Source organism: Pongo abelii, chromosome 4 (genome assembly GCF_028885655.2).
Source record: "Pongo abelii isolate AG06213 chromosome 4, NHGRI_mPonAbe1-v2.0_pri, whole genome shotgun sequence".
NCBI classification, from domain to species: Eukaryota; Metazoa; Chordata; class Mammalia; order Primates; family Hominidae; genus Pongo; species Pongo abelii.
Genome location: NC_071989.2, coordinates 59,715,536 through 59,729,809, shown reverse-complemented (window position 1 = coordinate 59,729,809; position 14,274 = coordinate 59,715,536). Strand labels below are relative to the sequence as shown.

Below are 14,274 nucleotides of genomic sequence, written 5' to 3'. Positions count from 1 at the left end.
CAACCTTTCAAATCTAAAGAAAATAATCTGTTTTAAAGACACAGGTGAAGATCAGGAACCCAAAACAGGAGAAAGGAAGAGCATTAACGCTGGCATCTGATAATAACGAAAAGTATGGAGTCTGGAGAATCGCCAGACTCTAAAAATTATAAAGGTTTAGACTTGGACTTTGTACACTGAAGAAAAGAAAACTTCATGCGTTTATATTGATCAGTGTACACCATTGCTGCTTTTTAACTTTTGTGTATATGTAGGGTAGGTTTTTTTTTAAGTGAAAGCAAGTTTATTAAGAAAGTAAAGGAATAAAAAGGTGGCTTATCCACAGGCAGAAAACTAGTGTAGTTTTTAATTAGAAATTGTTATTCAATAACAGTACATGTTACAAATAAATACCATTTTAAACTGAAAAAATTGTAGACTTTCAAATCAGTTCGGGTGGTCACCCTACAAAAGGGCATTTTTCCCCCCTTAGTCTCCTTGTTCATGTTGCTCACAACAAGAATTGGGCTAATGCTATGAATAATAATAACAAACACTGACTTCTGTCAGGCCCTGTGCTGAACACTGTCTGCATATGTATAGGAAAGGGTTAACTCAGCAGGCCTTGTTTGCTCAGACTGTACATTTCCAAGAAAGGTCTGCCTTTAGGACTGGTCCTTGGCCAGCTCCTGGAGAATGAGCTCTCAGTTTTTAGAAAATTCTATCTGGTAAGAGTAGTTTTGCATGTCTCAGGTCCTGGGCCACAAAATATCAGTTTAATCAGATAGTTTATGTTAACAAGTGTGATTTATGGCAAACATAGATCTCTAATCTCCATTTCTCTCTCATATATCTATATTTATCCATATATATGTACCTATATATATCAAATATGAAGATATGTTTATAGCAATTGCATATCATAGAGAGACAGTATGAAGAGAGACATAGATATTCTTCATTTTAGAATGTTATCTTGGTATGTTTAAAAGGAAAAGCTTAAGATGTGTTGCAATTGTAGTATGAGTTTCAGGTATGTACATGTTATGTGTGTGTGAGAGAGACACACACGAACACATTTCAAACATGTTTTATGTTTAAGCTCAATATTCAAACACAGAAATATAACATCAATTCTTAATATGTTTTATGTAGTACTGCAGCAGCATTATTAAATATTGTATTTCTATGGTGATTGAAAATTAGTAGGCAGAGAATTTTTGTAATGGTTCTTAATTTTTGTAATAGCAAATAATTACTTTTTGTTTAGTTTTATAATCTATACATGAATAAAGTTGATATTTCTATTCATATAAAAATGTGAGTTACTCTCATGTACTTATGTACATGCTAAAACCATAAGGTATCAATTTTAGTTCTGCGCTAAGGCACTTTTACTGAATAAAAATAATAAGCTAATTTTATATTTTCCTGATTCAAATTTATATGCCTGTGTAATGTACAGGGTTTTTTTTTTTAATTTCTGTAAATCAGAATATTCAGATGTTGAAAAAGTCTTTGCCTTCAGAAAGATACCTTTGAAATGTAGCATATCCCTAAATGCAACCCAGAGGCTGGCAATGTCAACATTTTTCTGTTTTAAAAAACCTCTTATGAAAACTATTGCCATACTAAATTTTTTTACTTGCTGATAACTTACAGCTGGAAAGCATTCTGTACATATAAGACATCAAATATTGAGGATACTGGAAATTTTAAATTAATGGCACAGAAAGTCAACAAAGGAAGTTCATATGAAATCAAACTAGTAATATGATTACAAAAAAAAAAGTTTAAAATTTTTCTTGGCCCCAGTCTCATCATTTCTGAGCCAAATACAATTCTCATTGAAATCACCTAACTGAAACTGAAATCACCATTCTAGGCTGGTTTTCCCACAAAGATGGACTGCTCCAAAAAGAAGAATCAAGAAAGAATTTGTCTCACAGTGAATTATTCAAACTTTGTCTTAGTTAACTAAAAATAAAATCTGACTGTTAACTATAGAAATCATTTCAAATTCTGTGATGATAATAAAGTAATGACCGCTTTTCAGCTGGAGGGACTAACTTTTTTTTTTTTTTTTTTGCTGCATATCTAGCTGTGATGCATTTTAATGAGAAATGATGACTGCATCAGCTTATATCCATGGAGCAGATTTTAGCATTCAGCTTGGGTCTCCCAGTCAATATCTACGAGTCTCTTCTTAAGGAGATCAATGACACAGATACATACAGACTAACAAATGTGATACCAACAATCAAGAATTCACTCAGTTAAGATTTTGCACACTGATTTCCACACAAGAAACTTAGAATTTACTAGATTCTTGTGCCTGTGAGGCTCCACTCGTTTCCCTGAATCACAAAAGCTACAGAGTATTTAGATAGAAATATACCTACTCTTAACATGAACCATTTTAAATATATGTATTACTGTGTCCACAGGAGTACACTTTAAAGCAGGGACTTCACTCTTCAATCTCTCCAATCATGTGTTACCTAAAGTGGCATGTGGTTCCCTAAAGCTTAATAATTGACATTGCCTTAAAAAAAGGGTTTGCTTCCCGACTAATGTGGAAAAAGTCTGAGAAATGATTTTAAATCTTTCACTAAATTTCTCATTTGGTCACATGGAGGAAAATGATTTCACCAAATAGATACTCTCATTGATTTTTTAATGTAATTTATCAAAGAAATGAAATATTTAGACAAATTCCAGATTTCCCCCACCACGAGCTTCTCCAAAAGTACACTCCATCATAGACCGCTCACTAAGAAGCTCTACTGCAGTCAAAGTGACCGAATTTAAGAGGACATAATGACTACTTCTGCTACACAGAATCATTATCCATCTCTTAACACCTCCCTATGAGATGGAAGATGGACTTCTAATCAGGTACCAGAGAGGGCTCTGCCAACTTCAGGGCTTTGATGAATAAGAATGGTTGAGAGCCCTTATCATAAATGAATTCAGTATAACTAGTGAGAGAGTGAGAGAACCAGAGAAATATATCCTCATGTAGAAAAGTTAGGGACATGAAATGCCAAATGCCGATTAACCAAAGCTTTCTTTGTCATAAAGCAACTTGTATAAAAATTGCTGAAAATAAATTCTTCATGGCTCAATATGAATCAGTAATTTCCATTTCTATTACACTGTTGTTTACCCAAAAACTATTTTTAATGACTAAGACTCAGAGTTTGCCAAAGTGTTTTCCACAAAACAACTGTTTTGAGATACTCCAGATCTGTAATCAAGTAAGTCTGAAAAACCCCAAATACTTCACTCACCTCCTGGATATGCAAAAAGCACACTAATATATAACGTTCTAAAAAGCCAATCATTAAAACTGTTTTATATTGTTTAAGCATTTCCTAGACATATTTGGCTACAAATCTAACATCTAATTAAACAGTTTGGGAAATGCCATCACATAATGTAGGAATATTGCTAGTCATTTAAGAAACTAGAAAATATTTACTATATTCTAGGCACTTGGCTAGGAGTTGGAATTCTAGTTTCTAAACAAAAAACTGACTTATTTCTGTGACTTTTTTTTAATGTGACATCACTGTTTTAAGCAGCTCTGTGCTTAACAATTTTTTTTCCTGGTTTGTTTTCCACTTTTGCCTGTACTTTATTCCTTCACAGATGTGAAAGGCTGACAAATGTAAACTAGTTATATTAATCAGCCTCTGCCTTGGTTCTACACTTCAAATACAGTATATATTCTATCAACAATTCTTGGATAATAACAACCTGTACTTGTTTTTTAAACAATAAAACAGGCCGGGTGCCATGGCTGGCTCACGCCCGTAATCCCAACACTTTGGGAGGCCGAGGCGGGCAGATCACCTGAGGTCACCTGAGTTCGAGACCAACCTGGCCAATATGGTGAATTCCCGTCTCGACTAAAAATACAAAAAAATTGCCGGCCGTGGTGGTGCTTGCCTGTAATCCCAGTTACTTGAGAGACTGAGACGGGAGAATCGCTTGAACCTGGGGGGCGGAGGTTGCAGTGAGCCAAGATCACGCCACTGCACTCCAGCCTGGGCAACAAGAGCAAAAACTCCATCTCAAAAATAAACAATAAAACAATGATGAAAACACAAATAACTACAGCACTTCAGAGTTAGTTGACAAATCCACCTTTTCAATCTACATTTCAAAATGTTCAGAAAGACACCACCCTAGGGGAAGTCAACCAGCAGCCACCTCTCTGCTAATTTTTGTACACAGAAACTTGACCTGACTGCACAAAGGTTTCAATAGATGTCTCCCTCTAAAATTAATATTGAATGATTTGTCATCTTTCATTTAATACCAAGAGGGTATCAGCCACAAACTGAAATATCACTCATATGCAAATAAATAACATTCAAGACTTTTATCGTTGTGATTATTAATCTTGTAATGGATGGACATAAATCTATTTACATTCTCATCCTATCCTCAAATTTCACTATCCTCTCCTCTCATTCTTACTTTGTTCTACTCATATTCTCACTCTATCCTCCTATGCATAAAACGTTATGTATTCTAATAAACAGAGATGTCATTCGTGGGCAAGGAAAAAATACAATGAACTGCTCTTTGTGATAAAAACCATGATCTTGACACAGATGTTATCAACCAATAAACTTTACACAGCTTTACACTAAATTAATACAAACTGCTGATGAGTGGGCGGGGGGTGGTCACTAAGCAAACAGAAGCACATAGGTGTTAGGAAGCATGAGAAACATGTATCAGTGGAGAGGGAAATCAGCTCTCAAAGGCCAAGAATGTAAGTTTTAGGTCTATATGGAAAAAGCTGTGGTCACATTTGAAGGCTTCTGAACAGATGAATGATTAATTTCGTGCTTAAAGAGTTCAGGTGTAAATAAACTGGATGGATAAGAAACTCAAAATCAAGAATTTTAAGACACTGGGTTAAGGTGATTGATCTAAGTCAAAGCCAACAGGGCATGGGCTAAATGTTGACATGGGATGGGATGAAGAGGCCAACAATGTTTCAAATAGAGGCTGGTGGAGCTTCAGGAACCAGAAGAGGAAGACTTGAGGTGAAATCTGAAACTGTAATCCCCATACCTGGCTCAAAAGATGTGATACTGACTAGGAAAAGGCTGGAGACAGAAGCTTCTTTTAAAGAGGTAAGAAGGGATTGTTTTGATGTGCTGGGGTTGAGGTGAAAATGACAAATATTCAGGTGGAAGTGTCCAGCATTCAAGTAGGATAACTTGGAACAGAAAGCCCAAATTATGTCATGGTGAAATGAGGATAGTAAGTCTTATTAATAAAAACACATCTTACTAGTCTTTCCTGGGGAACATGGAAGATGGAATTTCAGAAATTTAGAGAATGAAAAAGGAAAGATTACAAGGCAATAAGTTGATTAAAATAGACTAAAATAAACTAATCAGTGGCAGCTATCTTAAAGCAAGATATATCTTCTACAGCACAATCTACCCAAATGCAAATCTGGGCAGAGAATTACAAAATATTTTTAGGATTGATAAAATTTCAGCTATATGTCTTTTTAAAAATGCTGCAGAGAGAAATGATGGGAAATTTAGATGGATTGGCCAAATATTTGCATAAGGATTACACAGCCAACGTACATAATTTTCCAACTATTATGGTTAGCACTGGGCTCAGGCACTACCTTTGCCAACCAGTAGATTTTCAGTATTGCCCCTGGCAGACATCCCATTAGCAATCTCTCCCCATTCCCAAACGTTCCCAACTATTCTAGCCATGCCAATTCAACTAATGTCCCTTAAGTCTTACATAAACATTGACTTACACTGAAATGTATCCTATGGCTCTTACTAACTGTAACTTAAATCACCCAAGCCTCTGTTTTTCCTGCTATAAAACGTAAAACAGCTGACAAAATACCTATTTGTGTTTTTTGGAAACACGGGATAAAGCAAGGCAAGCAAAGAGAACAGCAGAGATGATGCTTAATAAATATCACTAGTAGAATCACCTTAATCCATGAAAAAAATGGAGTTTAATTTTTTTAATACAAAAAAACTCAATAAAGTTATACTTATGTTAAATTGGTGGTTATTTTAGGTCAGTGGTTTTAAAACTCAACAATGAAACTGTTTTCAAAAAGAGTTGTTATACAGAACAGAAAAAAGCAGCTGCAATTTTAAAAAAGATATGAAGACCCAGATTCTCACTAACTCATTCAGCTCCCTTCACACTGCCTCCCCACAGCCACCACAGCTCCTGAGGCAGGTTCCCAGGGCTCCAAGGAACACACTTTTAAAAAATCAATATTTTGAATATATAATAAGTGATGTAACATAAAAGTATGGTGAGAAAGTCCCATTGCCAAGAGAAAGATGTTAATTTTTTATTTAAAAAATCATCACTCTTTTCATTGTGACATCTTGAAGAACACTGAATGGCTTCAAAATAACTGTATATGCCAAGATTTCTGGAGTGGGCACGTTTGATCTTTCATAATGAAAATTGACAAACCTTTTTAAGGGGATAGTATTGCTTCTTCACCCTCCCCCTCCTCACCCCTGCACACACATACACTTCTCCTTTCTGGGGAACTCCAAAGAAAACAAGGCCCTTTAGCAATCAAGTAGATTGTCTCTCTTGATGGCATCCCATGAGTTATGGAATTACACACTGCGGGCCCAGGTGGATTAGGGCCCCTGGAAAGTTTACTTGATCAACAGAGTGCTGTTGATTTTTTCAACTGAATTAATTACTCTTGGAGTCCAAACTCTACAATGTGCCACAGTCCTCATCACTCCCTAGTATCTTAAATATTGCGTTATCTGTCCCCTAAAAGTATTTGAACATGTGACCCAGAGAAGAGGACTTATAACTTGACTAGGCAACTTCTGTCACACTGGATTCATATGAAATTCCACTGCAAGTGACATCACCAGATTGGGGACCCTGAAGTGTTTGACTATCTTCTCCACATCTGGTCATTTAGGCTAGGAAATTCCTTCCTGTCTGCCAGGTCTTTTAGCATTCATTTTGTAAGTCATTCAACACCTACTTACTTAGAAGGAATACTGGGCTAGACAGTGTGCTAGGGGCTGGGGAAACTGCAATGCATAGGAGAGAATTCCCATCTCCAAGATGCTCACAGTCAAACAGACATAAATGGGCGATTACAATATACTATAACAACATGATTTTAGAAACACCTAGCAGAATCATACAGACGAAGATGCCAGGAAAGGCTTCTCAGAGAATCTGGCTAGCAAATATCTCAACAAAGAGGGCTGAGCAGGGATGAGCCAAAGGACAGGATGAAAAGCAGGTTGTGGGTGAGTTTTCCAGGCAGCATGTGCAAGGTTCAGGAGAAAGAGGAAGGAGCCTGTGCTTTGAGGAATATTCCATTACTATTATCAGTGTCACACTTGCTATTTATCTAGACAGAAGCTCCTGAAACAAAAAGGATACACTTCAAAAGATGCCAATATATCCATGACCACACAAAAGAGTGTCTAGTCATGTAATAAAGGGTGTACATATGCAGCAACTCACATCCTGCCAAATATTAAATTTCTAATTTTATTATAATTTCTAATAAAACATTAGCTTTATTATTATACAGAGTCATACTCCTTGATTGGGAAACTCTCAACTTAATAAACATTCTTTAGTCTCATATCTTTTCTAAAGGAAAGGAATTAATGTTATACTCTTGGGTGAAAAAAAAGGTGAGGTCTCAATATATATTTTATATGTATATAGACACACAAAAATCTAAAAGAATAAATTTTAATATGTTAACAGAAGACAGAAGTCATGTATTTTTTACTTCCTTCTTTTTGGCATATTTCTTTTTCTAACTTTTTTTTTTCTTTTTTTTTTACAAAAAACAATTCTTATTTGTGTACTTTTAAAACCTCACAGTAATATTTTCACAATACATTCCTGGCTGAAAGTTCCCACTTGGAATTCCATGGCCAGGCCCACTGGGCTCCCCTTGCTCTCTCCTTGGCTTTGGTAACCACTGGCCCCAGGGACTCAGCCTGCTTTCCTATCCATCCCCTCAGTAGCTGTCACCATGCAGGTTAACCCTTCTGTTCCTTCTACCACTAACTCCATGTCTGACTGCAAGTGAAAGGAACAGAAGCCCAAACCTTTGAGTTTTAAGGAGTTTATTGCTAATCAGTAAAACAGAAAGAGACAGGAGATAAGCAGGACAAAGTATAGGGAAGAAATGACTTTTGCCTAAACTTCCAAATTGTGTACAATTGAAGCCTCTGCTTTATAGTTCTTAGCACACCTCTCAAATAAGAAGGCAGTACTGGGAAGGCTCTGAACCTGTGGCAGAACCACTGATAGCTGTGGAGCTATTCCAAGGAGTCTGGGAATCAGGGGGATTATCAAGATCATTGTTAGAATAAATTAATCTTACCGTATATATAGCACAAGTTTTCAAGCATATGTAAATGCTACTAATAACCAAATAATTACACCTTGTTTTTCTTTAAACTGTAACTCTCAAGTATGTCTCTACATAATTTTTTGACGGTAAAGTGTCTGCATGCTCAAAAAGCTTGAAAACACTAACGGAGAAAAAGGAGGTCTCAGGAGTGTGACAGAACAGGTTTACATGGCAGCTTCATCATTCAATTGGTGAAAGTGACTATGTGTCTCAAACTCTCTGAGCCTCAGTTTGCACATCCAAAAGCAAGGATATAATTCCACGAACCTTTCCACCTCAAGTCCACAAGGCAGAATAGCAAGATGTTAACTGCCACCCTGAGGACCACCAAATAAAAGGACAATTTATTAGGCCACTTGCCAGCATGGACACAATCGCCTCTTGGCATTTCTTATTATCCACAGAAAAATTAAAAGTATAAATGTAGAACAAAATTATTGTATTTTTTTTTTAATAGTAACATGTAAGATCAATCTTTGTCTTTAAAATACCGTGTATCTCATTCTTGGAAAGCGTCAAAAAGAAAATGGTATAGTAAGTTTTATCTACAACTTGAATTAAAATTATTCTCTCTTAACGGTTAGATGAAATGGTTATTAAATACAAATAGAGATAATCATATACTCTCTCTCCATAAGGCTCCCACCTCCTTCAATGAAGTCTAGTTCACCTAAAATGACACTATTAATTCAATATTACAAGTTGATAAGCACATTAAATCAAAATACAGCAAGATTATTTTGAGAGTCTGACTGAAATGTCAGGATAAGAAATAGATTAATAAATATTGGTTTATAATGTCGGTAATGAAAACAAATACATTATTTTCAGAAAATAAACAGTCTTCGCCATTATGTACAAATCATAAAGGGATTATCTGCGGTTACTACACTGTAACAACTTTTTACATATTGTATTATAGAACAAGCTTTTGAGAACACAAAGCAACACATCAGCAGTTTAACCAATTGTCTTTCTCTTTTAACAGGCTGGTCTACATTAGATTAGATATAAAAGGCCCAGGTACACTTGTGCTCGATCTTAGCCAAATGGCTGAGAAACATCCAGGTACATTTAAATCAGTGACAAAAGAAAACACTATCCCTTAATAAAATTACATAAAATAGGAAACATCTCCTACTTTAAGAGCAACCATGGTACTTCTTCTATGGTGAAAACTGATGTTAACTCGCTTAGTTAATTATTCATCCCAACACCTGGCCTTGCTCCCTTTTCCACCTCTAGCTATGTTAACACTAGAGTTCAATAATTTGCTGATAAAGAATCTTAACTGCAGTATTTAACCAATCTTAGTGATTAAGCATATGATTTACCCTTTGATTGTACAGATAAGTAAACTGAGGCCAAAAGAACTGAGGTATCTTATTAAAAATCAGAAAGCTAGTTAGTTGAAAAGCCCACCTGTCCTTCCTGTCCACATGTCTCACCAGAAAAACAGCAATAGTGAAAAGTCAACTCTGTTTTTAATGGGCCACTTTGTATATTTTAACTGTTAAAATAATCCAAGAGGATATTAGTCATATACGAAGATCCTTTAGATATAATGTGTAGGACCAGCGTTAATTTAATCAACCAAGTCTCCTCTCATTGAATTATTAATTCATAATTACAAAGATGACATTACAGTAAATTAAGAAATACTGTTAATTTCATTCTCTCCCAAAAAGTATACACTGAAGTTTGGTGATTCACTGTTATATTTTCAACTAGTAAATCAATGTGCCAATTCTGGGGCTTAGGCATATTGTATATACTGGAATGATATTCACTTTAATTAAATTTGTTTTGAGATGTATAATGTAATACAGATCCTACGTGTTTTTAAAAGTTCACATCAATTTCAAGCTTTTAAAAATGTATGTACACAAGAAAGCTTCTTTTGCAATTTATATGTTTATAAATGTTTCCATTAGCTAAGATATATTTTGGAATGTGATCAAACAATATTGAATGTCAAGTCTTAACAGCAGGGCTGGTCTAAGGAATTCCCTCTAAGCTAAATCTGATACTTTTCATATGTGGCTACTGCTCTTTTAAACTACTGTGTCCCTAAAGGGCTAAAAGGAAGAAACTCCAAACTCAACAAGTGAAGGCAGCAAGGCATAGTATTTGAATGGCTACCTTTCATTTTAACTCTACTTCCTAAATTCAAAATTGGATTTGGGTTTGTTTCAAGTTGTTCACAATTTACTAACGAAATGTGCATCTCTCATTCTTCCCCCAAAAGAAAGAAGTCATCCACTCCAGCTACATATAAGTCTCCAATTTCTTTCTTACAACTATACGTGAAAACCGAAATACCACTCATTAAAAAAAAAAATGTACAGAGAATTGGCAGGCTGCATGTTTATGTAAACCTTCACAAAACATGGAAACACGCAGCCCCAACTCACCAGGAAAACCAACACTTCTGATCAAACTATTTTGTGACATTTTATGTCTTTTATACATTTCACTTCATATTCAGTATTCCAGTTTTGCACCGGCTTGCCTGTATCAACCCCAAATCGCCTGAGAGCAATCTAGTACTGTAGCAGAACAGTTTCAACATGAAGAGTTCTGCTCATTGCCTGTGGCGTGGTCTTCGAAACACCTGAATCAAACATTGATTCCCCTCCCCCCGCTATTTAAAACCGAAGGACGTCAGGCTTGGGTAGCAGGTAAAGAAAAGCCACAATAATCAAACAAACAAGCAACCAAAATACCCGAACACGGAACACGCTAAGAACAAAGGAAACACAAGAGTGTGAACAGGAAATGAAGCAACTCTATTCACATAAATACCTTCTGGGGCCGCCAACGTAGGTAAAAGTAAAGGTGGAGTCTGAGTATCTGAAATCTGAAACAGAAAGTCCTGTCAAAAGCTACCCCTGGAGTGGATTTGTTTTAACCCCGATCAGGACTTGGGCCCCCCATTTGGTGGTGTCAGGGGAGGCCTGGCCGGGCGGGAGGCGAGGGCTGGAGGGCGGCGAAGTCTCTCCGCGCCGCGTCCGAGGGGATGCGGCGCGCCCCCGACTGGGTGCAGCGGGAGGCCGCCCCCCGCAACAAGTGCCGGGTGCCATGGCAACAGCGGGAATTTCCCGGTCGGGGAGGCCGGAAGCAGCCCCCGCCGGGCTCGCGGTAGCGAAAGCAAAATCAGATCTCTCTCCCGGGGGAGCAAAATGGACGAAAGGCGACCCCCAGGCAGGGGCGCTGGGTGCCTTGGGAATCCAAGGAATCCCTTCTCTTTGCCAGTCGGAGGGGACTAGAGGCAGCCGAAGGGGCCGGAGATGGGCCGAGCGCTGCTCCCCGGGGGTCCTCGGCGCCGGGCGCAGCTTACGAGCGCAGCGCAGCGCAGCGGGCTCCATTCCCGGCCGCCGCCGCTCAGCCCATTGCGCAAACCCGGCGGGTCCAACCAACCCCGCTCTGCCGCCGCTGCTGGAACCCAGGAAGCGTGCTTGGAGGCTTCGGGCACTACGCGGGTTTGGAAAGACCACGCACTGCCCCTTCGCCTAGACCCCCGCTTCGGCCACGCCGGCTCTGCCCTCAAAGGTGGTGGCTGCCCCAGACTTGGGGGTGGGGGGAGGGGAAGGGGAGAGGCTGGCGCCCCCTCCCCCTTTTGGCTCCAGCGCTCGTTGCAGCAGCTGTTGCCAAATGAACCCCAGAATGGGGACGTGCAACCTCCACCCCACCCCCAGCCACACACGTCGCGGTCAGAAAACTGGGAAGGGGGCGCTGGGTCCGAGGTTCTGGAAAAGCAAGAACTCACCTGCAAACAGGCAGTCCTTCTCAGCTCTGGACTTCTGGATCACGACGTCGATATCCTTCTGAATTCGCTCTTGCCTTGAACACATCCCCATTAAATAAATCCCTGGAAAAGAAGCAGCCGCTATTTCCACCCCCCCCCACCCCCCTCGCACGCTTCCAGCTTTCGTAAATATTCAGTTAAAAATGAAACCTCTGGCCGAGGCAGGGGCTGAGGGCGAAGTGGTTTCGGAAGTGACCCTGGGTGAGAGAAGAGGAGGAGGTGGAGGAGGAGGAGGAGGAGGAGGAGGAGGGGGAGGTCGGCTTTGCATTCCCAGATGTGACCGCCCAGCTGCTGCTCGCCGCTGCTGGATTCCAATTTCCTCTCCTTCTGACAATGGATGGTGATGACACCGAGTCTCACTTTCTCCCTCCCCCGCCCGGACCAACGGCCGTGGGGGGCCGAGGGTGCCCGGGGACAGCCGGAGAGCAATCACTGGCTGGGCGGCGGGCGCCGGCGAGGGGCGAGCCCCGCTCCGGCTCACGCGCGCACACCCCTTACGGCCCGCACGCCGGCCTTCCACACCCGCGCACACTCGCGCCCGCGGGCGGCGGCAGCCGTGCCCAGGATGCTGCAGCGCCGCCAGCCCGCCGCAGACCCTCCGCGCCCGCCGCCTAGTCACCCCGCCCGGCGGCGGGCCGCCGGGGCTCGCACAGTATCAGCCATCCCGGGCGAGAGCCGAGTCTCCCCACCCCGACCTCCGCTAGCGCCGGGAGCTGAGCGGCAGTGTAGGTAGTGAAGACTCCCTGGGGCTCCCAGCCTTCCCTCTCCGCGCCCCTCCCCCCATCACTTTTATGAATTCGACTCCACTTTCTAAAGGAATTATGAGTCTTGTGGCAAACCCAAACCAGAGTGGCTGGGAGGGGGAAAAGGGGGGAAAAGAAAATCTTTAAAAATTAAAAAAATAATAAAACGAACAAATCTTTCTTTGTTGCCACATCACATAACACGGAAAAACCCTTAAAATTACTCCAGACGTGCACCCTCCCCTTCCCTCAGTGCCTGAGTCTTTTTCCTCCAGATCGAAGTAGTTCAGCCCTTTTGGGGCGCCGTTTACGAAACAGCCCCTTTTGAGGGACTTCCTCCTCTTGAAAAGACTCACCAGTTCTCCCTTCCTAGGTGTTTCTGTTCATGAGAAATTGTCAGAATCAACTGGCACGTTCCAGGGTCTTCCTAAAAGATGGAAACCTATTTGGCTTGATTTTTAAAACCACCTCATTTGACAGTCAGTCAAGGGAAAGCTACAATCCAGGTGTTCAGAAATGAGATACTGCTCTGATTCTCACTTTCTGTTCTGCCTAAGGACACCTCAGGCTGACGTAGCTGCCCCCACCTCTATTGGTTTATGCCCTAGGAGAGGTCTCCAGCAGGCACTTTTCTTGTTGATCTTTTCTCCACTGAGAAGGCTCCCGCCAGTAGACCATGACTCCTTTTGCTTTGCATTCTCAGTGCCATGTACAGTGCCTGGAATACAGGAGGGTGGCCTAAATGTTGGCTGAATGCATGAATGGTCATTTCTTGCAGCCTCTTTTCATTACCCTGTCTCATCAGCTTTCTTATCAGCATAAGTGTCCAAGAGTTGCCAAACTGTTTCAGACCCTTAATCAATTTAGTTCTGATTCTGACCGTGACAACATGATGTTCAGCACGGTAGGAATGACTGCCATCCCTGAAGGAGTCTTAAGATTCTGTAGAATCAATGAAAGATTCTATGTTCTAACTCCTTTTTCTTTCAGGAAAGAAATTACAAAATAGTTTCGTTGTCCTGTCGTATTCACTATGCGTTATAAAAGGAAACATACTGCATTATGAGATCCACTGCAGCCTTTGATGTAGTAAAGCCACAGTCACAACAGGCTATATCTCCTGCTCAGTCCTCTCCTGAAATGCTTCCTCTTTAGGGTAGGACAGGTTCAAGCCCTTTGTCCTTCCTGGGTATGTTGCTTTGTGTAGGCCCTTTGGCTGCCAAAAACGCTTTCTTCTCTTCCACATCACCACTGAGAATCATGAGTATTTCTTCTTCCATTATGTGCTTTAACTTCTTTGA

The 14,274-nt window shown here is 40.2% G+C and overlaps 1 protein-coding gene across 5 annotated transcripts in view; it reads right to left on the bottom strand.

Moving 5' to 3' along the window:
• Positions 1 to 12,792, bottom strand: part of PARP8 (poly(ADP-ribose) polymerase family member 8) — a 177,408-nt gene extending 164,616 nt beyond the window's left edge. For 2 of the 5 annotated variants that reach the window (XM_054555263.2, XM_063724020.1), the window contains exons 1-2: positions 12,192 to 12,215; positions 11,228 to 11,282 (exon numbers count right to left, since the gene is read on the bottom strand). Coding sequence is in view for 2 of the 5 variants with exons in the window: in XM_024246841.3 (XP_024102609.2) it covers positions 11,228 to 11,282; positions 12,192 to 12,293; positions 12,381 to 12,498 (275 nt within the window). In the remaining 3 variants the exon portion in view is untranslated. 5 annotated transcript variants of the gene reach the window in all.
• Between the last annotated feature and the right edge of the window lie 1,482 nt (positions 12,793 to 14,274).